We start from the raw sequence: 25,420 nt of genomic DNA on the forward strand, positions 1-25,420 counted from the left end.
AAAAATGGAAGCAAAAGTGAAGTCTGTGATTGCCATTATAGTATTAAGGTTCTAGTAGAGGTTGGAGATTGTGAATTTTGTCCAGAATGTATGTTAAAAATTGAACATTAAATTATGAACGGTAACTTATTGAGAGAACAAATTGAATGTTTAACTTTTAAAGCAGTAGCGGAAAAAGGAGTAAAGAAAATCCAGTAGGAGGCAGGAAAGGAGTTAAAGGAGAAAGAAAACCCCAGTAGGTAGAAAAATCCAATATAGGTGTGTAGGAATAAATAGTAAAAGTATGAAAACACCAGTTGAAAGAAAGATTTCACATTGGGGGAAAAAAAGATTTGTTATGTTCAGAAATGATACACCTAAAACACGAAAGTTGGAGGTATAGAGACAGAAAAAGATTAACCAGGCAAACACCCACCAAAAGCAAGATGCTGTTTAGGTATGTTACCAGTCAAAATAAAGTTTGGACATTTTTAATTATGCTCTTCATGCAGTGTTAAAACGGAATTTATCAGGAATATATAAATTTGTACTTTTATGTGGCTAACAATATAACCTCAAAATATAGAAAGCAAAAAAAACCCTAACAAATCTATGGTCAGATGCAAGTTTTCTAGCATACCTTTCTCTGTAATAGATTAGGCAGACCAAATGTTAAGAAGGGTATGAATGATACAATGAACAAATATCTAGACTTAGAGAATTTATTCAACATTTAGCTAATACACAGTTCTTTTCAAGCACATGAGGGCCATTTATGCAAGTAAGTATTTACCAAGGGGAAAAACAAACAGCAAATCCTAATAAGTACCAAGAATAGTAACAGAAAATACTTTTTTAGCCACAATGGAATATAATTAGACAAAAACAAAGAGAATCAAAACCCTATACATTTGGAAATGAAAGCATTTCTAAATAATTCATGGATTTAGACACAGGGCTCAAGTGTCAAGTACTCAGTAGTGGTTTGAAATGCTATAAAGAAACTCATTTTCTCTGATGAGTGTAAAACATCTGTACTTTCTCACTCAAGTATTTATACTAAAGGCTGTGTTTATTTGTCAATATGTTATATCTTCCAGAGTTTTAAAGTCAGCTAGCTAAAGAAGTCAGATTTGTAGTTTCAGAGGAATGAAATGATTGGGTTAAAATTATAGACTCATTAGATTTGAACCAGGGTCACATGACCTATATGCTGTGTACTTCTATAATTTTGCTTGAGCCAAAGGCTAATATAATAAACAGGTCTGTCATTGAGAGAACCCACATCCATGCCTTAGGATATAATTGAAGCTAAAGCTTCATTTATGCCTGGAGTAACTTCAGTTTTACTCATATATTTCCACCACCTTCATAATCCTTTCCAGTTTCTGACTTGGTTGAAGCTAATTTCTCATTTGGTAGATGCATCTAATCTCTTTATGGTCCATTTAGATTCTGTGTCCTTTTCGCATTTTATTTGGTCATTAGCTAGAAGTCTGATAATTTTATTATGGGTGTGGTAGTGATGCAGTTTTTTTCTTTTTCATCTCAGCCTTCTGTCTTTTACATTCATAGAAGTAGTTAAGATTTCATTCAATATTCTTGAAATGAAAATATTAACTATTAATATTTAAAAGCAATAAATATTTTAAAAGTAATTTGTTCAGCCTGATTGCAGATCTCTACTACAGAAAAGTGGCAGATCTGATGTCACCTTAAACTGCCATTGGCAATGTTTTCATATTGTAGCTTAATGTGAATTGAATGAAAAAGTCACTGATTTGATTTCTGATGGTTTTCAGAACTGTTTGACAGCAAATGATTTTGTTTCATATCAGATGAGGTTGTGCCTAATGGTCAGCAGTTTCAGACAGTCATTTTTTGCAGCTGAAAGAGTATTTCATATAATATTACTCTTATTCATCGCTAATAAACTTAGGTCATTAATTTGACACTGAGTAGAAACCTAAAGGAGAGAGCCTCTTCAAAAGTTTATGATATAATTGACATTTTGAAGTATGAAGAAAAAGCTCATAGTTCAAAAAAATTTTTTTTGCCATACTTAATTCATGCCTTCCTTGGTATCTTTTGTTGCCAAAAAGGAAGCTGGAAGTAGGTATTGCTGAGTTGGTATACTGATTGGCCAAGTCCCTGAAAGCTTGGTAAAGTTGAGGATAAATAACTAACTTAGCTGCTTTTGTCGGAGAGCTGTTTGTTGCTGCTGACAGCCAGAGCAGTCTAGTACAGGGGAAAGGTATATATGTTGGGCTGGTGAGGATATGCAAGTCAGTGTAATCCTGGGGATTTATCTCGTCAGAGTGTATGTCTTCCCCTGCCCCCATTTGGTCTTGGTTAGTTTCAGTAGATGTCTTTTTGTACACAAAGATAGCTTGAGCTTTGAGTTTTTGTTAAAAGGATGGATTTTTCACTGATTTACATTTGTTTGCTTGGTTCTTGTGACCGTCAGGACACATTTGTAGAGTAGTTGTTTTCAAAGATGTAAACAAATTTTTCCACAGTATTTTTAACTAGTTTTCCTTCTGTAGTTAATATTTATGACATTTTCTTATCACATTTCATCTATAAGAGCTAAACTCAGCCTTTGAGGGAAGCGTAATTTTAAATAAGATTTAAAATTCTTTTTATGTGTTTTAGATTCTGGAAGTTACGGGCAGTCTGGGGGTGAGCAGCAAAGGTAAAGTATACGTATATTTTAATAATACCATGTAAGAGTAGAACTGAGAAAAAAAAGATGAATTTAGTTAGGGTTTCCTTTTGAGATTTGGTATCTGGATTTCTAAAAGAGTTAAATATTAGCTTGTCAAGGAAAAGAGTCGGACTGTGTACATACATACTAAAACAATTTTTCCTTTTTTTAAAAAAAAAAGCCTGCTTGAATCAGTAAATTCAGATACCCCCTAGAAATTAAGACAAATCTCATAGGTATTTTAAAGATTGTTTTCTTTAGGAAATTTTAAAAAAGTAGTTTCTTAAGTCCTTAAAAGGATTTAAACAATTCAACCAATATTACAAGTTTTTAGAGAAAGCATTTCAGTTTTTGGTTGTATAAAATGCTAATATTTTTTTCAGAGCAGATTTTCTTGAAGCACTATAATAGAAATGCTTAGCATTTTAAAAAGACTTCTTACCATGCTCACAGTAAAAAGAAAAGTCTGTTTTTATGTGACCATATACATGCAGTAGGGTTCTTTTACGTGCCAGGAACACAGTCTTCATCTTGCACTATAAATGTTTTGCAGCTCAATGTGAGATACTCAGAATAGCATCTCAGGTATCTTCTGTCGTCAGGTTTTAAGCTCCATGAAAACAAAACTAGTTTGACTTTTTTATTCTCCTAAGATAGTGCTAACCTTATAATAGGCAACTAGCAAATGTTTATTCACTGAAATGTATTTTATAAAGTAAAATTGTGTTAGTACTTGATAGTTCTAGAATAATAAGGTTTTTTTTTGCAAATATTTTATCTTATTTTGGCAGGCATATATTCAGAAAGTTTGTTTCTGACTTGTTAGGGTTTACGTGCTATAAAATTGAAGAAAATTCAGTTCTGAGGAAGGTACATTTATTCAGTCAACGAACTATATGCTAGGCTGTGCAATGACACAATATAATTTCATTCAGTGATAAGACTCAGAAGATACACATGTCTCTACCGAGACACAAAAATTGGACTTTTAGTGCCTATGGTGCCTTTTCTAGGAAGATAAAGGCAGATTTAAAGCAGATGGTGGGAAGAAATTAACCTGTAAAAACATAGCTAATTTGATGAAAGCACTAACTTAAAAAGTCCTCATTTTTCTGCTTCAGATATTATGGGTTTTGCTTCCATGTAGTCACTCCCACATGCAGGTATAATTCTCTTGAGATTTTCTAGCTCTAGTGAAGTTTTATTTGTGGGATATTGTTAGAGTGAAACTTTTGGTGCTTGTTTGGCATTCAGGAGGTCTGGGAGTGACTTCATTTATGTCTTTACACTCTTTGGTCACCACCTTTAAATTTAGACTCTTGGAGGCAGATTGACAATTTCTCAGAAGAAAAGCTTGTATGGAGTTGAAAGTTGAAAATGAAGATAGCGCTTTTTTTGGTTTTGTTTTTAAGCTTTTAAAATTCTAGCACATCTCTTTCAAATAGTACATTTTTCTTTTACAGTTATTCTTCCTATGGAAATCAAGGCAACCAAGGTTATGGACAAGCACCACAAGTAGGTTAAAATATAAATTAATGTGTTTCATAAATAATTATTCTTATCTTAAGTAGGTGATGAAACTTGTATTTACCTAAATTTCAGAGCTATTCTGGCTATGGACAAACTACTGATACCTCATATGGACAGAACTATGGCGGCTACTCCAGCTATGGACAAAGCCAATCAGGTTAGACTTGTTTGTTAAATTTGCTATTTTAGAAATTTAAAAATCAGATCATTTACTAAATGGTATATCCATCCAACCTTAGGTTATTCACAGTCCTACAGTGGTTATGAGAATCAAAAGCAGAGCTCATATGGCCAGCAGTCTTATAATAACCAGGGACAGCAAAACACGGAATCATCAGGAGGGTAAGGAAACAGTAAAGGCACTGAGATTATGTCGGGCAGTGGAAATAACACTTCGGGTATTAAATAGACTTCGCCATCAAATTCCTAGCTTTAAACATTTTTTCAGAAAAGTTTTGATGGAAGTATGAATTTCATAGTTTTGTGTTATAAATGTGGAAATTGTCACCAATGTCATTTGATTCTTATGATGTGGTTATTTGTAAAATTACTGTTGAGGTGTATGTAAATGCACATGATTTAAATGTTAAAAAGGAAAATTTTGACCTCTGCTTTATACCTGAGATTAAATAAAAACCCAGCTATAAAAGGACACTTCTCAGTGCTTACTTTTATTTCCATTTTATTTTTTAGCCATTTTAATGTATTACCTTTATTACCTTTTTAGGGACAAAAATATTTAAAAAGTGCTAAAACCTATCCACATATTTCAGATACTCTAAATATATTTTATTAATATAGGTAGGTAAATACATACCAGCAAGTTTACAGGTTTAAGTATTTTTTTTGGGGGGGGTTGGTTTTATAGTTTTTAAGTTTCAGATGAGAGGAGGCTGTTCTTATTACTAATTTTAGTGATAGCAACGTAATTTTTTTTATTGTGCTTTACATTTTCTAAAATGCTTTTGCATTCCTTAATTTATCCTTAGCCACTATGACATAGTGTCAGTAATTATCCCCATTTTGCAGAGGTAAAGAGAAGTTATTAAGATTATGTAACCTGTTAAGTTACATAGCTGAAAAATGAGGCAAAAACTGAGCTTACTAGTATTCTCTCTGCAGTGAAAAAAATTATTCTAAGTGAAATTCAGTTAAGTAAAAACATTGGGGAAAGATTTATGAGGTTGCATTGTCAGTGTCATAGATATGAAAGTGTTTTGAAAAGTAGAAAAATAGAGTAGAAGGAAGATCTCTTCAACCCCTGTTGGTTAGTTTTAAATTTAGAAGAATCCTTTTATAAGGATGCATTTTTGGAAGCATAACATGTAAATGCAAACCAAAGAAACGTGTTAGATTTGGTCTGACCACCATTTTAATGGGAAGTGCTAGGTGCACCGGGGTGGCTCAGTCAGATAAGTGTCTTGAATTTGGCTCAGTTCATGATCTCACGGTTTGGGGGGTCAAGCCCCACGTCGGGTGCTTTGCTCACAGCATGGAGGCTGCTTCGGATTCTCTCTCTCCTCTCTGCCTTTCCCGTTCACTCTCTCTCAAAATCAATAAATTAAAAAAAAAAAGATGAAGCACTAGGGTTCTGACTGTTGATGTGATGTGCTTTGGGTACAGAGTTGGGGGAACATACTGATCTTTATTAGATTCTTCTCATCTGATGCAGAATAAGATGTGACTATTAAGTTATGAGATTTTTTTGTTCCCTTTTTGTAAAAGTAAACATTAGAACTCAAATCCAATTTAAACGTTCCTTTTAACATCCCCATCCTGAGAACAGGTAATTAATAGTCCTGTTGCTCAGAACATACCTAGAAATTTCTTTTTGAATTGCCAGAGATAATAAGAAAGTAGTCTCATTATTTGGTAGACTATTTTCAGGTGTAAAAAAAAAAAAAAATGGCATCACAAAGCAAGTTCCTTCCTCTAAAAATCTGAAAGCTATCATTGAAGATATTTAGGAGAATGTAATAGAGGTTGTAAAGATAATTATAAGAGAATAGTACCCCCCCCCCCCATCGCTTCTTGGCCTTTTGGCTAAGATCAAGTGAAGAGAATAGTCCCCCAAATATTATGAGATAACGTTGTTAAATGACAGAGCTTTTTAGTGTAACTGTTAAAAGGACTCAGCACTTGTGATATATTTGTTAGAGACATATTGCTGTACTTTGTGGCACCTTTAATTTTTTTAAATTCAAGGAGATGGTAAGAGGCATAGTGATTTTTTGCTTTACTAGTGTTTTCAGAGGTGCATGTGGTTTTCCTCATAATGTGGGATTTCTTCAGTGATAGTGCAATTGGTTTGAAGGCCATTCCACTGGTGATAAGGAGAGTTTGTAGATAAAAGAACTAAATCCTTTGCATCAGAAAGTAGTATTAAATATGGTTGAGGTCTAGCTGGTCAGGCCCCTTCTGTCAGTCTCAGTCAACTTGCTACAGTGAACATAATCCTTCTATAAATTTCCAATTCTTGATTTCTGTTTAGCCAAGGTGGAAGAGCACCTCCGTATGACCAGTCAGACTATGGTCAACAAGATTCGTATGACCAGCAGTCAGGTTATGATCAACATCAAGGTTCATATGATGAGCAGTCAAATTATGGTCAGCAGCATGATTCCTATAATCAAAACCAGCAGTCCTATCATTCACAAAGAGAGAATTACAGCCACCACACACAAGGTATGATATATTATTTTTCTTTTTTCCTCTCAGAATTACATTGAGTTCTGGATTAAAAGACCTACAGGGTTTTAGTTGTTTGTATAAATTCAGAGTGACCTTGAATATATGTTCTTCTTTCTTATGGCCATTGAAACTAGTTTATTGGATTTCCATTTCTGAATTTCTCAGAAGCTCCCAAATGGTCATATGACTTTTTGATGATTGATTACCTGAATTTCCTTTGTTGTGTCAGTTAACTTTGATCATTTGACAGTGTTGCTGCTACCATTGTTTTGGTAGTGGTGGTATACCTGATACAGAGAAACTACCTATTAGGTATACCTGATATAGAAAAACTAATCACCAGTAATTAACCTTCTATCACCTCATCTAAGAAGGACCAGCCCTTCTTTCACTTGTTTTCCTGTAGCACTTAGACTATACCACTGATATTTAGGAATTTGTCCCATGTTTCAAGGGCACAAGTCCTGTCTTACTCATTTGTACCTTCATTACCTACTATAGAGCCTGGTTCATAGTAAGTGCTTAATAAATATTTGTTGAATAATTGAATAAATAAGCGAATGAGTAAAAGTGGAAGCTTATTCACTGAATATCTTCAGTGAACATATTCACTGAATATGTCTCAGTTTTAAAATCGTTTTTTCTTGTCCCTGCTTGATTTACATTTAAGTATTTTTGAGGTGAAGAAATAACTTTTTAAGATTAGGGTTATGCTTTTCATCTAATTTATTAAGATTCTGTACCTAATGTTGCACTTTAGCTATTCCTCATCACCATCACATCAAATGGTGATATCCATGTCACCATTTTGTTATCTGACTACGTAGCAGGACGGAATTTGACACAGATACAATTCCCAAACACATTTAATTCCAGATGTTTTTTTGATGGCTTGCATTTGAATTCTGTATATATGTGCCATATTCCAAAGAATATAATGTATAACCTAAAGAGCCATTCAAGATTATGTTATGGGAAGCCTTTGTCAGAAATGACCCATGGTTATTTATTCATGTGTATATTATTATTATTTTTTTTTTGTAGATGACCGTCGTGATGTGAGTAGGTATGGAGAAGATAATAGAGGATATGGCGGGTCACAGGGAGGAGGTAGAGGGCGTGGGGGATATGACAAGGATGGAAGAGGTCCTATGACAGGATCAAGGTAAGTATTTAGGTATAGGTGCCTACATTCTTTCTCTCTTTAATTTTTTAAAATTTTTGTGGCTTTACTTAGCTGGTTTGATTCCAGCATCTGATTTAAGAGGCTTAAGTAGATTATGTTTTAGAGAAGAAGGCAGAAATTCAAAATTGATTTTCAGTCTTCAGATGTCACATAAATTATGAGGATAGGCTGTGTTAGTAGTTCGTTTATGTGGTGTATATTAAACACCAGTGGAGAACATTCCCATTTTGGTTGTGATTAAACCACTTAATATGTTTTTCCTGCCAGAGCTATAGAGTCTAAACTCCTTTAAATGATGACTCTGGGAAATCCAAGTATAATATATGTAAAAAATAAAAGGTAAGTTAATTTTAGATTGGAGTGCAGAGAAGCTGTTCCTTAATCTTGAATCCCCTTGGGAAGAGAAAATATTAGGTGATAGAATATAAATGTGGGGTTGGCAAATGAGAAAGATTTTTGTAATTAAACTATTTGGTCTCCCTTCTTTAGTAAATAATTACTGGAATAATTAGTGCAGCATTCCCTGTCATTATGTATTTTGTTTAGACTAAGCTGTGGAAAAGACGACTTGTAAATTCAGCTTTTCTTTTCCAGCTTCCCTTTTCCCTATTGCTAGTTTTATCAGGTTTTGGTATTTAATTTTGGTATATGTTATGAAGTTGGTTTTAAAATTACTTTTAAATATATCTATAAATTTGGCACTTTGGCCCTAAAAACAAGAATGAAAAAATAACTGACATTTGTTGAGGACACTCAGGTGAGGTTTTCAGGTTGCAAATTCATGTGTAAAGTACACAGGCCTTAAAAGATAACTGTGTTCCTTGGGAATTGAAATTGTTAGTAGCCTGTTAACTGACACTTAATAATATATCCGTACCAGTTCACTCTTTTGCATCTTAGGGACTGTCTGTCCCCTCAGCTGACCTGAGAGACATACAGCACTGTTATTTCTTCAAGTGAGCCAGGAGTTTGGTCACTGACTTGTATTTCTCTGTGTTTAGTATTCAGTGTATTGATATTATGGAAAAACTAAAGCCTAAACTTACTTGGTAAACGTTTATAAGACTGAATATTAAGTCTTTTGATTGATAACCAAAGTCAGTTTACAATATACAAATATGTTATTGTGTGCTCTTCATTATCAAAGTGAGCAGCCTGCCATCATGTGGATGTAAGTGAACAGTGTTAAGTGACATGGTGCTTACTTTCTACCTAATAGCCTCCCTTTCACCTCAGACAGAATCCCAAACAAGATAACCAACAGGTATATTTAATTTTCCAGCTAATATGTTTTAGATAATTGGCTTCTTTGGAATGCTACATGTTTTGCAGGATATCATAGGTTTAATTTTCTTCATAAGGAAGCTGTATGCTATAAATTATTAAACTATGACAGTGTCTGCAAATGGTAGAATCCCACTTTTCAGGAGGAGGCAGGTAGGGAAATCTTTAAAAATACATTTTCATCTTGAGAGATGACTCATCTTAGAATCAGAGATTTGAAAGGGCCTTGAATGAACCTCTTAATAGAAAAGGGAAGCTCCATACCATAACCAACTTGAGAGTCCTATTTTTAATCACCTTTATAATTTCCTTGGCAACATATTTCAGTATAATTTTTCGTCCAGACTTGATCATGAACTAAGTTTTTGATTTTCAAATTGTATTTAGGCTTAGAATCTCTTCATACAGTATCTTATGTAGAAGCCCACTATATCTTAGGTAAAATGATACTGATCTAGTTTATGGTAGGATTGGGGGAGGGGGTCTTGTCCAGTTGTTACCTATACCCCCCCCCGCCCCCCCAAGCCAGTAGATGGCATGTTCATGAAGGGCCTTTTTTAGAAATCCACGTGGATGATGATTATTCTTTGTATTGGGTTGGTAAATTTTTTATATGAAAGGCCACGTAGTAAATATTTTAGGCTTTTTGGGCCATATGGTTTCTGTTGTAACTGCTTACCTCTGCCCTTGTAGCACCAAAGCTGCCATAGACAATATATAAATAAACATGGTTGTGTTCCAGTAAAACTTCATGTACGGATATGGAAATTTGAAGTTCATGTGATTTTCATGTGTTACAATATCTTGCTCAAGATGTGCTTTTTAGCTTATTTATAGGGATAAAGTATTTTGAATTAGAGTAAAAATGCCCAGTTTCAGGATTTTTTTTTCACACTTGGTTTTATATTTAAGTACCAAAAATATCCAAACATTTTTTGTTAGTCGTCATCAACACTCCCATTTGTGTTTCTAATCATCTTACTTAAAAAATTACATCAAGGTTGAAAATACAGTCCTTTCAGGGCTGTTTGAAGAATATCTGGCATTAGTTAGGTTTATATTTAAAGAAGAAGGGGCATGGTTTGTGGGTGAGTGTGGGATATGTTGTAAAGGATGGGGTATTCTTAGACTCAGGTTGTATGATTGCTTGGCTAGAGGAAGAATACAAACCAAAAAAGCTGTCAGCTTTCCAAATATGAAAGAAAATGTGTGAAAATTATAGGGACTATAGGAAACAGTGTTTTTCTTGAAAAAGCAGTTGCAGCAAAAAAAAGGAATGAATATCTAATTGTCATTTAAAATTGATCACTTAGTGGACTAGAAGCTTAAGGCTGTAAGATCTCTATGTGTTTTTAACTTCAGCATTGTGATGAATGCATTGCAAAATTGCCAGAACTTTATAGATTGCCATTTTTCATGATTAAGTCATCAAATTAAGTAACTCTTTTCAGGCTTTAATATCTTAAGCTTAAAAAAAGTCATCTTGAATTTTGAGTGTCTTACAGGAATTTTTGATTAATTCCCTTTAAAATGTTCAGGTGATAGTCTAGAATAGCAGTGCCCAATAGAAATGCAATATGGGTCACAAATGTGAGCCACATATGTAATTTTTTTAAGTTTATTTATTTTGAGAGAGATAGAATCTCAAGCCAGCTCTGCACTATCAGCGCAGAGCCTGGCATGGGGCTTGATCTCACGGATCATGATATCATGACCTGACCTGAAATCAGGAGTTGGACGCTTAACTGACTGAGCCATCCAGGTGCCCTGTGTAATTTAAAATTTTTTAGTAGGCATGTTAAAAGAATGTAAGCAGGTGTAATTAATTTTAATAATATATTTTACTTAGTCTAACATACCCAAAATATTTTATCATGTAATCAGTACAAAAATTATGGAGGTTATACATTGCTTTTTTCATACTAAGACTTTGAAATCCATTTTGTATTTTTATATTTAGAGTGCATCTAAATGTTTATTTTTTTTATATTTACATTTCAGTTTAGACTGTCCACATTTCAAATGATTATTAGCCACAGGTGGCTATTGAATACTGTATTGGACAGTGTAGCTCTAGAATGATAGATATATTGGCTTTCTGAAATGTGGGTAAATGTTGAATTCAGAGAGCCTTTTTACCACATAATACAAGATATGGGAGGAAATAAAACATAAATATATCTAGTGTTGAGAATGGTATTTAAATCCATCCAATCATTTACATTTGGAATTAGTGTTAGTCTTCTTCACACCTAAAAAATTGTACTTTGGATTTACTACTATGAAAGTATAAGCACAGTGGTTGTTTTTTTTGTTTGTTTGTTTTTAACTGATCTTTTAAAAATTTTAGCTAAGTCCCTTTTTCTCTCTAGATAATGGATTTTCTGGGAACAGAATTTTCTGTATTGTCCTTTTACTTTTTGGCTGTTTAAGTCTTTGAATAGATATATTTAGATTTTTTTTTTAATGTTTATTTTTGAGAGAGAGAGACACACAGTGTGAGTGGGGGAGGGGCAGACAGAAAGGGAAACACAGAATCTGAAGCAGGCTTCAGGCTCTGAGCTGTCAGCACAGAGCCTGAGGTGGGGCTTGAACTCATGGACTGCGAGATCATGATCTGAGTCAAAGTCAGACGTTTAACTGACTGAGCCACCCGGGCGCCCCTAGATTTTTTTTAAATTAAAGATTTGGAGTAGAGATTCTGTTAAAGAACTTTTTCTTGACTAGCATCTGAAATTAAATGACCATTTTCTCTAAATATGTAATACCGTAACAATGGAAGAACCCTCAGAGTCTACCTTAGGGTAGGCTGCTCATTGTGGTTTTGAACTTGGGACAATTTCTGTAGTTGGTCAAGAATATACAGTTGGTTTTCTTATGCAGGGGGCTCAGCCATAAATTTGAGTGTCTAAACTCTACATTAAATACGTCTACTACTTCACCTTAATATATCTTTACTTTAGGAATTCTTTATGTGTACAAGTTTGCTGCTTTTTCTGGGAAGAAAAATTGTTGTGGTAACATCTTGGCTTAGATTTTCACATAACTTCATTGGCCTAATTGGTTAGTGAAGCCTTAACTTAGTATATGGAAAAGGGACTTGAAACTTGACTACAGGTTTGAAAGATTCTTAACCACAGGCCCATCTTCTAGTGCTATTTGAGGTTTATTTAGTATATTTAATATAATAAATTTCTTTATAAGGGATTGTAATAGAATATGTTAATATGGAATTTCTTAATAAGTGAAGAGAAAAATGATTGAAACATTTGAACTTGAAAGAAAGCTTCACCTAGAGTTTTAGATCATCTAGACTGCTGCTTCTCAAACTTTACATGTGAATTCCTTGGGGATCTTATTAAAATGCAGATTATAATTCAGTAGGTATGAGGTGAGGCCTGAGATGCTGCTCTTCTAAGATGTTCCCAGGCTCTGCCTATACTGTTCTTCCCTGGAACACCCTTTGAGTAGCAGCAAGGATGTAAAAACTCTTATTTTGTGAAGGAGGATACTGAAGCCTAGGAGAATTACGGATTTGTCTAATTTTTCAAGATTGATCAGTGATAGTAAAGACTATATCCTGAGTCTCTTAGTTTGAAGACTAGTACTTTCTCAAACGGATTATGGTGTTTTCATATTTATGGCCATTGTGTTGAAATCTTAAGCAGCTGCTGTATTTTCAAAGGAAATGCTCAGTATATGTGACTTAAGTTAAAATGTCATTCTCTGGAGAAACAGGAAATAATAAACCTATTCAAATATCACTTTTTTAATGTTTTTATTTAGTTTTGAGAGAGAGAGAGGAGGTCAGAGGGTCTGAAGCAGGCTCTGTTGACACCAGAGAGCCTGATGCGGGGCTCAAATTCACAAACCATGAGATCATGACCTGAGTTGAAGTCAGTTGCTTGACTGACCGGGCCACCCAGGTGCCCAAATGTCATTTGTTTTATAGCACTTCTATTTTGCAGTGATACTGCTTTTTTTTATTGTTCAAAGTTATGTTGCTGGCCAGAATAGAAATGACAGGAATTAGCTGATGTATACAGTTGCAAAATTTCTTTCCACTGTGGCCAGATGAACAGTTTGGTATTTGGTTAACATGACTGCAAAATAATTAAAAGGGGTCTCTTCTAGCACTTACTTGAAAATTTCCTATTTAAAGAACCTACTTTATCTTGGGGACTTTAACCTCCTGACAGGAATATGGGCTTGATATTTTCACTAGTTCATTCCTCACTTTTTAAAATTTTTTTTGAGTTCTCATGATCATCTTTGAAGAAACCAGAGATATTTTGGTGTCTAATAATAAGATTTTTGGCAGTTTATTCTCTGTTGGCTCTCCTTTCTTAAAAGAGTTAAGTGGTGATACACAGGTCGTTTAGAAGTGTAGGGAGAGCTTGGGTACTGTTCTGAAAGAGGGGTCTTTAGAGACTCAATGGGAAGCTATATGTATATAAAAGACTTGAGCTTTATATTGTCTGTATAGCCTTGAAATAGCCTTATTTTTTTTTATGGTTTTCCTGGAAAACAAGTAAAATTAATAGCAGATCAAGATGCATGTGTCTATACTAAGCTGGTTGCAAGGGGATATTTTTTACATCAAGGTAGCAGAAGAGATTTATAAAAGAAGAATGCTTTCTCATTTAGTTGGGGTGATTTTTTCAGGATGGCTCAGAAAAGCCATCTACCTAGAGACTAGAAGGGGCCGTGTTGGTATTACAGGAGAGGCTTTAAGCAGTGAAGAGACGTTAGTGTATTGGGTTAATTTTTTGGATTATAGTAGAAGATTAATTGTAGTAGAATAGTAGATATCACCATCTGAAAACTGGGTGTTTTTATTTCCATGACAGCACATGAATTCTAGAGGGTTACTTCAGTCAAGAGAAAAGCTTTTAATGTATGAGTATTTAGACAGTGTCTTGATTTTTTTTATATAAATTTATACACACAAGGACTATTGACTTATCTGGTAGCGGAAATATGCCAGATAGAGTCATTTTCTTGTAGGTAGCTGGGATATTGGAGTATGTTGCATTCTGTCTCTGATCTGGTCTACTGATTGGTGTTACAGAGCATTTGGCAGCATGAATCTCAGTAGCTCTGATATGAGGAGATCTAGTATATTATATTGGGTATAGGAGAGCCGTTTTAAGTTATGCTTTCTTTTAGTGCTCATTTTATCAGATTTCTGAATGATTTGAGATTTTTTAAGACTACTTTCAGGCTCACTTTTGTGTATATTTATACCTTTTTTTAATCTCATAAAACTCATAATTTGGTTTCACAGTAGAACATACTAAAGTTTTTACCTCACCTATTCTGCTGTCAAAATCTTAACCTAGCTTTATATTGTTCTTCCAGTCTTTTTCCTTTATTCTCATATTTTAAAAAATATCCCCTTGGAAAGAATGTTTGCTCTAGTTTATCATTCTTCATTCTGTGCCTCCAGCATTTAAATTATGATATGAATAGAATCCCTTTGGCGTGGGGTTGGGAAGATTTTAAAAGTAGATTAGATACATTCTGTAGTAAACTTGAAAAGGAACCCTTGTGGAAATAGATTCTTGGGAAAACACTTAGGTGAAAACATTTTGGAGTCTATGAAATAGAATTTACTGGAAAGTTAGAGGTGCTACTGTTTCCCTAGGCGCTCTACTTATGACAGTTAAGTGTAGATTGAGCCCAGGGCTCAGCACATTAGAGACTTAAGGAAGAAATCATTTCTTCAATTTTTCCTCTGCAGTGGTGGTGACCGCGGTGGCTTCAAAAATTTTGGTGGTAAGTGCTGAGTATCCCAAAATGTTTCAGTGGAAATGCTATATAAATCTAAAAGCCACCAATATCCCGCAGACGCAGTCTAAGCCCTTTCTTACTCTGTTGAGGCTGGTGTGTGTTGTGTGCTTTAAAAAAATTAAATATATATACATATATATATGTCAAAGAAAACATTAAAAAGTCAAAGTTGATCTCAAACAGTCCAGTGGGTTTCTACGCAGTGAATTTGCATGAAAGAGTCTGTGGTGACCAATGAATGAGACTTTCAGTGGATTTTGACAATACATTTTTTAATAAAGGTAGCTGACATGGTGTTTTTAAATTATTAGGGTTTTCCAATCAGCCTTCACAACCAGAGCTTAACAAAAGTGATAACTAGCATAATGCCAAAGTGGCGGGTACTGTCTGGGACAAGTTTAAGGAAATAGTGACTTTCATCTTGATTTCTTAAACTTAATAAAACTTAATTTATATATTTACTTTGTAAATCTGTGATGGTTGACTTTCAAGGATTTTGGAAGTTTTGACTTTTCATGCCTTGGTTTTTATTACTATTTTTTCATGATTTCTAATGAGTTGCTTTAAATAGCTTTTTTTTTCTTTTTCTTTTCTTTTCCCTTAGGTCACAGGGATTATGGACCCAGACCAGATGCTGGTAAGGTTTATGGTAGTTTGTGACTTTGCCATTAAGAGACTGTTAGTTTTCCAATTTTTCAAGGAAAAAAAGTTGGAGGAGTTAAGACAGGAGGAAGATTTAATTTGACAGTGCTTCCGGAATTGGGGAGCTTCACTTCTAAAAATATACCAGAAGGAAAACTTCAGGGAAATTGATTGGAAAGTTTGCTGGGGAAAATTGCTGTGTTTGTGGTTTCCCATGTTCTGCTTTTTCTTTTGTGAAGAAAAAACTTGATTTTTTATTGCTAATTAACATTTATTTAAATACTACATGTCAGACGAGAGAGTTGGTATCATTGGGGAATTAGAAGTAGAAAAACCATGTTTAAGAAAATACTGCATTGGATTGGTAGTCTGCCTAGTGGGCTTAAGAAACCGAAGTTCCTACCTGAGAGAATTGTCTTACTCTAGGCAGAAGTCACTCATTTCATGTAGCTTTTATTTTTGAATGAAATTCAAGGCCACCTGCAGCCTTTTGGGAGTTATGATTTAGTTATTAAAAATCTATTTGAGGCAAAAACTTTTAATATATATTGAAATCAGAACTTTTGTTTTTATTAAGATGCCAGAGTATTTTATATGGAAGGCAATTTCTGAATTATCCCTTGATGGACGAATTTTTGTACTCCTTTCTTACTTTGTTGTATTAATCCAAAAGTGTGCGTGTAAGGTAAGGTGTGTGTCAAGGTGCCCTTACGCTCTGGTATCTACAAAGTTTATTGCAATGGACAAGAAACCAGCAGTTGTGGTTGCCTTGCTTGGAACTCCAAAGTGTCAGATTTGGAGAATTTTCTACTAGAGAGCCTTACAAGTATTGATTAGCTATAAAGAGTTAAAGCTTTCCAGAGAAAGGAATGCTGATTTATACTAACTTTCTTCATCTCTTCATGAACTTTAGCCCTGTATCTGAATCTAAAGAGCAAGATTTCTAAGATCTCGCTTAATTGGTCCGTATTTCACATAGTGTGGACTTGATCCACTTTAGCTGCAGTTTAGTTGTAAGAATTGACCTGCTACCAAAAAACTGGTGACCACTTTGCCTGTTGATACAAGATTTTTTTGTATATTGGTTCTTTTTCCTTTTGGTCATAGAAACAGTTGAATTTTGGACAATGAATTATTGCTCTTGATTACTAAACAGGATGCAGTAAAACCAAGGATATGTAAAATTAACCATAATTTTTTTCCCCTTAGATTCAGAATCTGATAATTCAGATAACAACACAATCTTTGTGCAAGGACTTGGGGAGGGTGTGTCTACAGATCAAGTAGGGGAGTTCTTTAAGCAAATAGGAATTATTAAGGTGAGTAGAAAGTATAGCTTATGTTGAAAATCTCATAATTATTAACAAATTCTAGTTAAGATACATAGATTACGTTGTAAGCCCAAGGTTTGTTTCTTAAAATTCCCTTATACACATGCTCACCCATGTCTGTAGGCCTTTTGCTAAATTTGCTAAATACATGAAAATTTTATTCCTTGTGTTTGTCTTTCCACAGCCTGCCACAGCTTTAGCTTTCAATCTTGGGCTCTAAAAATAGTCTCTGCCTAGGTCCTAAAATTGTGAGAACGAAATGAGATTGTGAGAACATTTTATGGATTCTGAAATGCCAATTTATGCGAACTGAGCTGTACATTAGCCCAATATATAATGCTTTATTCCATAACTATGTTATTCATTGTTTACTTGTGTCTTGTGTACTATTTGTTTCATGCATGTAATTTTCATGTTTTCAACTAGAAAGCAGCAGTTAGAATAGTGTTAGTAGATTGTAGCAATTGCCTGAAATCAGTTTGCAATTGTTTGGTTTCTGTGTAATACTCATGTTTTTTCTTTCTTTGGGAGTTAAAATTTCTTAAGAAATTTTTTACTCATGACATGTAAAACATTCACACAGTTCTGAAGAGTAAACATTCTTTGTCTTCCACTCCCATCCCAGCCAGCTTCAGTGTGTATACATTAGTGGCAGTCTGTTAAATTTGCCTGGTGTACATTCTTTCTGACCTTTTTTTTAATGTTTTATAAGGTATATATCTACCTGAAGCATTATCTACATTTTTTTGTGTGGGTTTAAAGAAATTATACATAGGTAAAACAGTATATTATGTATTGTTTTCATAGCTTGGGTTTTACTTAATGTATCTTAAGAGAATTTTCCTTTTCAGAACCTATAGATAACCTCATTTTTATATTAGGTACATAGTATTTGTAGTATGTATATGTGAATTCCTTTTTAAAAAATCTTTATCTGGTTTATGATCACTTTTTCTTAAAACACTAATACCAACTTGTTTGTTTCTCAGACAAATAAGAAGACTGGAAAACCAATGATAAATCTGTATACAGACAAGGACACAGGGAAGCCCAAAGGAGAGGCAACAGTGTCATTCGATGACCCTCCTTCAGCTAAGGCAGCCATTGACTGGTTTGATGGTATATACCTCATTCATACAGTTTCAATATGCAGTTTGGATAAATGTTGTCCAGTCTTGAAGTCAAACTATATTCTGGTAGACTGGTTATTTTCATGTTTACTTTTGTGGGTATTCTATTAAAAAAACAGGCCAGAGTTTTTATATACCTTTAGAAATGAGATAGATGAGCTCTCTCCTTGTTTGTCTCAAATATTTCCTTATTATCATGCCTCGTGCTTGAAGCCACTCTGATGGAGATTTAGAGGGTTGGCCTGCTTAAATCTGTTCTTTGTAAATTTAGATTAATTTCCCTTCAAATATAAAGTTAATACATATTTGGAAGAAATAGACATTTTTCCCCTGAAAATAAACTATGGGAAAGTAGAAGAAAGCAGTAAAGTACCCAGTCCTTTCTATTCAGAGATAACCGTTGATAATATTTAAAAAAGAATTTTTTTTTTAATGTTTGTTTATTTTTTAGAGTTGGGGGGGGAACAGAGAGCAAACAGGAGAGGGACAGAGAGAGAGAGGGAGACACAGAATCCAAAGCAAGCTCCAGGCTCTGAGCTGTCAGCACAGAGCCTGACACAGGGCTGGAACTCATGAAATGTGAGAATATGACCTGAGCCAAAGTCAGATGCTCAAGTGCCCTGATAATATGTATTTTTAAAAATTTTTAAAAACATTTATTTATTTTTGAGAGACAGAGACAGAGCATGAGCAGGGGAGGGGCAGAGAGAGAGAGGGAGACACAGAATCCAAAGCAGGCTCCAGACTCTGAGATGTCAGATGTCAGATGTCAGCACCCCCCTGACACGGGACTCAAACTTACAAACCGCGAGATCGTGACCTCAGCCGAAATCGGACGGTTAACCAACTGAGCCACCCAGGCACCCCTGGCTAATATTTTTTACTTACATTTCCTTCCACTTTTAAAATGTATTTTAAAAATAGTTTATCATTATATTCCAAATGTAGTTTTGTTTCATGCTTCTTTCACTTAACATTTTAATAGTCATTTCCCCATGTTATTAGAAATTCATTGTTTTGTACCCTAATAAGAAGTAACACTGCATGTTAACTGTGGTTTATAGTCTAGGCATAATTCTAAAAGCTTTACATGATCCTCAGTTTGATCCTCACAGTAACCCTATGAGACAAACCCTGTATTATTATTTTATAGATGTGGAAACTAAAGCACAAAGAAGCTCTATAATTTCCAGGATCATAGCATAATTGACAGAGTCAGGATTCAAACTGAGGCAATCTGGCTCCACTGTCTCTAAAGGACTTAACCGTGCTAATTAGATTGACAGACACCTGAGGTCCCTTCCACTTCTGAGATTATTGTACCTGTGTCTTTCAAAAACATAATTGCATTTCCTCTTCAAAAATGAGATTGGATTCTCTATCTGTCCTCACCTTAATATTGTTTACCTTTTTGCATTAATCTGTCAGGACTAACACCTTGCTATTGAAGGCTAGGTCCATTTTTCCTCACTTTTCTGTGTTTGCCATACTTTTGGTGAATTAAAAAGCAATCTCTTTTGCTCATACATATTCAAAAATTATTGTGCCTGTTGCCCACAGGGCATATGAGCCTCTTAAACCTAACTCCATAGTTCAGGTCATTCATTCTACAGCTTTGAAAATACTGATCTGTGAGTGGCTTCTTATATTATACTGTCTGGTACTGTGAAAAGTTGCCAGCCGCAATGATGAGTGCTTTGGTCAGGGAGCTAAGGCTCCTGCAATTCTAACCATTTTATAAAATCCTTGGGTACCTTTTCCTTATATGTCAGTTCTCTTGTTTAATACAAAATAAAAAGATTAATTCCTGTCTCTAAGGCTGTGAGGCTGCAGAATATATGTATGTGTGCATGTATGTAATTACATATGTATGCAGTTTTTTGCATGTATTATTTTTAAAGCTAATTCTTGCATATGGTAAAAAAGTTTCAAACTGTACCAGAAGTGTATAGTGAAAAATGAGCTTTCTTTCCACCTTTGATCCCCAGTGATCTTTCCCCTGCTGAGAGTGAGGCATAATAGGCAGTGAATATATAGCGTATGTGTATTTGTAAAGGTATGTGTACACATGTATATGTGTACACCCACACACTAATTCCCTTTAAAAAGTAGAAGTGGTAGTTGGGACGCCTGTGTGTGGCTCAGTCGGTTGAGCGTCTGACTTCGGCTCAGGTCATGATCCCATGATTTGTGAGTTTGAGCCCTGCATCGGGCTCTGTGCTGATAGCTCAGAGCCTGGAGCCTGCCTCAGATTCTGTGTCTCCCTCTCTCTCTGCCCCTCCCCCGCTTGTGCTCTGCCTCTGTCTCTCAAAAATGAATAAATGTAAAAAAAAAAAAAAAAAAATTAAAAAAAAAAGAAGTGGTAGCATACTACACACATGGTTTTGCATTTGGCTCTTTCCATAAAAAAAATATTAGATGTGGGTTTGTTTTTTTTTTGTTTTTTTTTTTTAATTTTTTTTTTCAACGTTTATTTATTTTTGGGACAGAGAGAGACAGAGCATGAACGGGGGAGGGGCAGAGAGAGAGGGAGACACAGAATCGGAAACAGGCTCCAGGCTCTGAGCCATCAGCCCAGAGCCGACGTGGGGCTCGAACTCACGGACCGCGAGATCGTGACCTGGCTGAAGTCGGACGCTTAACCGACTGCGCCACCCAGGCGCCCCAGATGTGGGTTTTTTACTCAGTAAAAAGTAACTGGGTCCCAGTGACAGATCTGCTCTATTCAATAGATGATAATCATGTTTTAACACTGTTACCTTGATTCTTTGGAATACTAGTGTGTTTGAATTTCTGTGAGGATATGTCTGTTATTACTCTGAAACTAAAAGTTTCCAAGACAGTTTTATATTTTTGTTGAGAGGTAAGATGTGGAGTAGCACTTCTTTAAAATTATGTTCTTTTTTCTTAGGAAAAGAATTCCATGGCAACATCATTAAAGTGTCCTTTGCTACCAGAAGACCTGAATTCATGAGAGGAGGTGGAAGTGGAGGTGGGCGGCGAGGTAAGATACTTGTTGCTCACAGGCCTGGATATTGTACAGAGGGTTTGAATTTGAGTCCATGGTCTGTCTCTATTGTGTGAATTACTACTTCTTTCTCTCCCTAAGTTTTTTTACTTAAATCTTTTTTTTTTTTTAGTTTTTAAAAATTTTATTTTAGTTTTTAATTATTATTTTTTATAATATTTATTTTTGAGAGAGAGAGAGAGAGAGAGAGAGAGCGCACAAGCTGGGGAGGGGCAGAGAGAGAGGGAGACACAGCTTCAGCCTCCAAGCTCCCAGCACAGAGCCCGTCGTGAGGTTTGAACCCATGAGCTATGAGATCATGATCTGAGCCCAAGTCGGACATTTAGCCAACTGAGCCACCCAGGCACCCCTTAGTTTGTAATTCTTTTAAAAGAAATTTTTATTTATTAGAGAGGGTGCAGGCACACGGGAGAAGGGGAGAGAGAGAGAGAATCCCAAACAGGCTCGCTTCATGCTCAGCACAGGGCTCAATCCCACGACCCTGGGATCATGACCTGAGCTGAAATGAGGACTTGGACACTCCAACCAACTGAGCCACCCAGGCACTCCATCTTTTTCCTTATATCTTAAAGTGAGAGTGGGTACTGAAAGGAGATTGGGTAAATAAGGTGTCATAATAGCTAAGAAAGTAGTTGAAAGAAGGTTCTAGAAATCCCTTTGGAAAGCTGTGTAGCAGTTTTTTATTCACCTGGAGATCAGGAGACAGTTGCTTAAATGATACTTAATTAGGTAATCTGACCAGTTTATAAATTCCCTGATACAGTTGCCGTCACCTTAATTCATTTCTATTGTGTTTAATTTCTTAAATTTCGAATATGTTTTCTCTGCCTTTATCACTGAGATTCTCAGACTAAGGAGGGTATTATAGAAAGTGGACTTTGAAGTTTTTTAGTGCATTAAATAATGCACTGTATTATGTGCTTGTGGTCTTTTCCCACATTTCTTGGATTTACTAAGTAAAGCCTCAAATGAAAAGAATCAGGGTCCTACCATAAGGGGTTCATTTTGGGGGTGGCCGCCCAGTTATTGACGGGTACTTGCTCTGGCTTTTCCTCTGTTTCATTAATGTCTACTGCTAGTTTTTCTCCCCTACTCCTCTTTCCCCCAGGCCGTGGAGGATACAGAGGTCGTGGAGGCTTTCAGGGGAGAGGTGGAGACCCCAAAAGTGGGGACTGGGTTTGCCCTAATCCGTAAGTATCTCATTTATTTTGTCAGTAATAGGGTTGGGATTGGGGTCAGAGGATGCAAGAGGGGGTTCTGAATCAATTGGAAACTATTGAACATTTTTATTTTCCTCCTTTCTCAGATCATGTGGAAATATGAACTTTGCTCGAAGGAATTCCTGCAACCAGTGTAATGAGCCCAGACCAGAGGATTCTCGTCCCTCAGGAGGAGGTGGGTCAGCTTTTTAACAGCAATTCCATGGCATTTATCTTCTGACTAGCATTAAGGGTGCTTTACATTATTCTGCTGGCCTTGCTGATTTGCATTTTTACCTTGCAGATTTCCGAGGAAGAGGCTATGGTGGAGAGAGGGGCTATAGAGGTCGTGGGGGAAGAGGTGGAGACCGAGGCGGCTATGGTGCAGACAGAAGTGGAGGTGGCTATGGAGGAGACAGAAGTGGTGGCGGCGGCTACGGAGGAGATAGAAGTGGGGGTGGCTATGGTGGAGACAGAAGTGGGGGCGGCTATGGTGGGGACCGAGGCGGCGGTTATGGTGGGGACCGAGGCGGTGGCTATGGAGGAGACCGAGGCGGAGGCTATGGGGGAGACCGAGGCGGAGGCTATGGAGGAGACCGAGGAGGTGGCTATGGCGGAGACCGAGGTGGCTATGGTGGAGACCGAGGCGGCTATGGTGGAGACCGAGGCGGCTATGGAGGAGATCGAAGTGGGGGGGGCTATGGAGGAGACCGTGGCGGCGGTGGCTATGGTGGAGACCGAAGTGGAGGCTATGGAGGAGACAGGAGTGGTGGTGGCTATGGAGGAGACCGAGGTGGCTATGGAGGCAAAATGGGAGGAAGGTGAGTATTACAGTGTACTTGTTAATCTTTTTATTTTACTGCTCCTAGGGTTTAGGATCCGAGCCCTTTTTGTCCGATTTTCTTAATGTCCAGTTGTTTGGAACTTGAATTTTTCATTGGAAACTCTCAATTAGGATGGAGAAGATTCATTTAGTTTTCCTGCTTAGAAATTTCTAAAACTCATTTTGTTTTGGAAATTGTTTCATAAATCTATATTTGTATGAGGGTGTGTATATGGCTGTGGTATTTTCTCATGGCTAAAGTTAATTGAGATTGAGAGGTAATTTGAAACTGTATGTAAATCAGAGGTTCTTAATGTTAAGTGAGGGGAGCACACCTTTCATAGGGGCATTTTCTGACATCACATGTGACACGTGCCACCCTGTAGTTGTTTCTCTGGAGAGTCTGGTAATCCCTTTTCCAGATGAAAATTCCTGATGGTACTGATGGGAGTGTGTTGTGCACATGAATGGTGTAGAGGCAGAAAAGTTGATGAAAAACAACTTCGATTATCATACTAAGCATCTGTATGCCAGATGCAGTATAGGGTAGTGAGAATTAGTATAGCATATGGTTAAGAGCATGAAGTTCAGAGATAAGAAGTCTCTGGTTTCAAATTCTGGCTTCACCACTTACTAGCTGTGTGATGTTAGGCAAGTTACTTAACCCTTTGGAGCATTAGCATTTCCATCTATAAAATGGGGCCAGTAATACCTCCTTCATGGAGTTGTATTAGATCATGTAATGACAGTTCCTGGCCCACAGTAAGTGCTATATAATTGTTAGATACTAGTAGTTATCTACTGAACATGTCTTACTGTATAGCAAATCCTGTGGAAGTCTTTCTATTCTTTAGTTTAGTCCTCAGCTCCATGAGGTAGATGTATTTCCCATTTTGTGAAGTAGGAAACGTTGTGTAACTTTTCCAAGGTCACATAGTAAGTGGCAGACCCAGAATTCTTACATGAAAATGTGTGCTTTCCTTTTTCTGTTATGCCACTCGTCTGTTAAGAGTGCTTGACAGCGGTTTAGAGTCCTTACTGTAGATGGAAAGTTTTTAAGACTCAGTGATAGCAAAATCTTCCAGGAACTTTGTGGGTCTTAAAGCTGATAAATTAGATATTCATTAACCACTTCTAGGAGTAGAGAAATAAATTAGGTATGGTGTCATTCTTACAGAAATTGTCAAGCTGATGCCAGTCACCAGCACCCTGAGGAAGTGTCTGATGCTCCCCCTTGGTAGAAAATTAGAATTTAGTCTGGCTCTTTATTTTTCATTCCTAGAAACGACTACAGAAATGATCAGCGCAACCGACCATACTGATGACTGTTTTGAATGTTCCTTTGTCTCTGACATGATCCATAGTGAAATTGCCAGAGTTTTGCCTGCTGCTTTCCTCGTGGCCTCTTCTTGGGTAGTGAAATTAAGTGACATTTGGATTTTTATTTGGGTGGGAGGGCTGGGACAGTTTTTCTTTTAGAAATGTCCATTGAAATTTCCCCATTTAGTTTTCCACCTCTCCTTTCCAACCCTTGAAGCTAAGTGCGTTGTAAAATATTGCCAAAATGGAAAGTGTTTTGTATTACTGCAATAAAGGCTGCTTGTTTTGTGGACTTTTGTACATTAGTGCATTGTTCTATCACACTCAGGATTCAGTTACAGCAGACTGTAACCTTAAAGAATTAGGAAATTTATTCTGTTTCATTAACTTAAAACGTTACTTTCAACAATACTGAGCTCCTGCTCTGTTTAGAGTAGTAATTTGCAAGAATGACTGCATGTCAGAATTACCTGAGGAGGTTATCAAGATTAGATTTCTAGGCCTCACCCCAGGTCTACTTGGTCAAAACTTGTTAAGTGTGGGGAGCTAGACCTAGGAATCTATATCAGGCTCACCAGATGGTTTTGATACAGTCACTTTAATGGCAGTTTAGAGCTGTGAGCCATTTATTTAGGGCAGTGTTCTAGATGCTGGGAATGTGGAAGTCTAAGGGTTATGTAGGAAGAGTAAGGATTTGATGACAAGCCAGGGTGAAGATACCAGTGTGCTGGGTATGTTACTTGGCATTCATTAAAGAACTATTTCTCCTACACTTAT

The 25,420-nt window shown here is 36.1% G+C and overlaps 1 protein-coding gene and 1 pseudogene across 3 annotated transcripts in view; both read left to right on the top strand.

The window, feature by feature from the left end:
* The window catches only part of TAF15 (TATA-box binding protein associated factor 15), a 28,634-nt gene extending 3,699 nt beyond the window's left edge, over positions 1–24,935 (top strand). Inside the window, exons 2-17 of one of the 3 annotated variants that reach the window (XM_023244806.2) lie at positions 2,635–2,674; positions 4,150–4,201; positions 4,289–4,373; positions 4,456–4,558; positions 6,708–6,901; positions 7,952–8,072; positions 9,313–9,357; positions 15,121–15,155; positions 15,775–15,807; positions 17,022–17,131; positions 18,133–18,262; positions 21,185–21,277; positions 22,410–22,491; positions 22,608–22,696; positions 22,805–23,321; positions 24,606–24,935. In XM_023244806.2, the coding sequence (XP_023100574.1) occupies positions 2,635–2,674; positions 4,150–4,201; positions 4,289–4,373; positions 4,456–4,558; positions 6,708–6,901; positions 7,952–8,072; positions 9,313–9,357; positions 15,121–15,155; positions 15,775–15,807; positions 17,022–17,131; positions 18,133–18,262; positions 21,185–21,277; positions 22,410–22,491; positions 22,608–22,696; positions 22,805–23,321; positions 24,606–24,645 (1,769 nt within the window). In that variant the 3' untranslated portion in view covers positions 24,646–24,935. The remainder of the gene's footprint in view (positions 1–2,634; positions 2,675–4,149; positions 4,202–4,288; positions 4,374–4,455; positions 4,559–6,707; positions 6,902–7,951; positions 8,073–9,312; positions 9,358–15,120; positions 15,156–15,774; positions 15,808–17,021; positions 17,132–18,132; positions 18,263–21,184; positions 21,278–22,409; positions 22,492–22,607; positions 22,697–22,804; positions 23,322–24,605) is intronic. The other 2 variants (XM_023244808.2, XM_023244807.2) reach the window with 2 other exon arrangements.
* On the top strand, positions 6,240–6,404 carry LOC111557942 (annotated as a pseudogene).
* Positions 24,936–25,420: the final 485 nt, after the last annotated feature.

Source organism: Felis catus, chromosome E1 (assembly GCF_018350175.1).
Source record: "Felis catus isolate Fca126 chromosome E1, F.catus_Fca126_mat1.0, whole genome shotgun sequence".
In the NCBI taxonomy this organism is placed as follows: Eukaryota; Metazoa; Chordata; class Mammalia; order Carnivora; family Felidae; genus Felis; species Felis catus.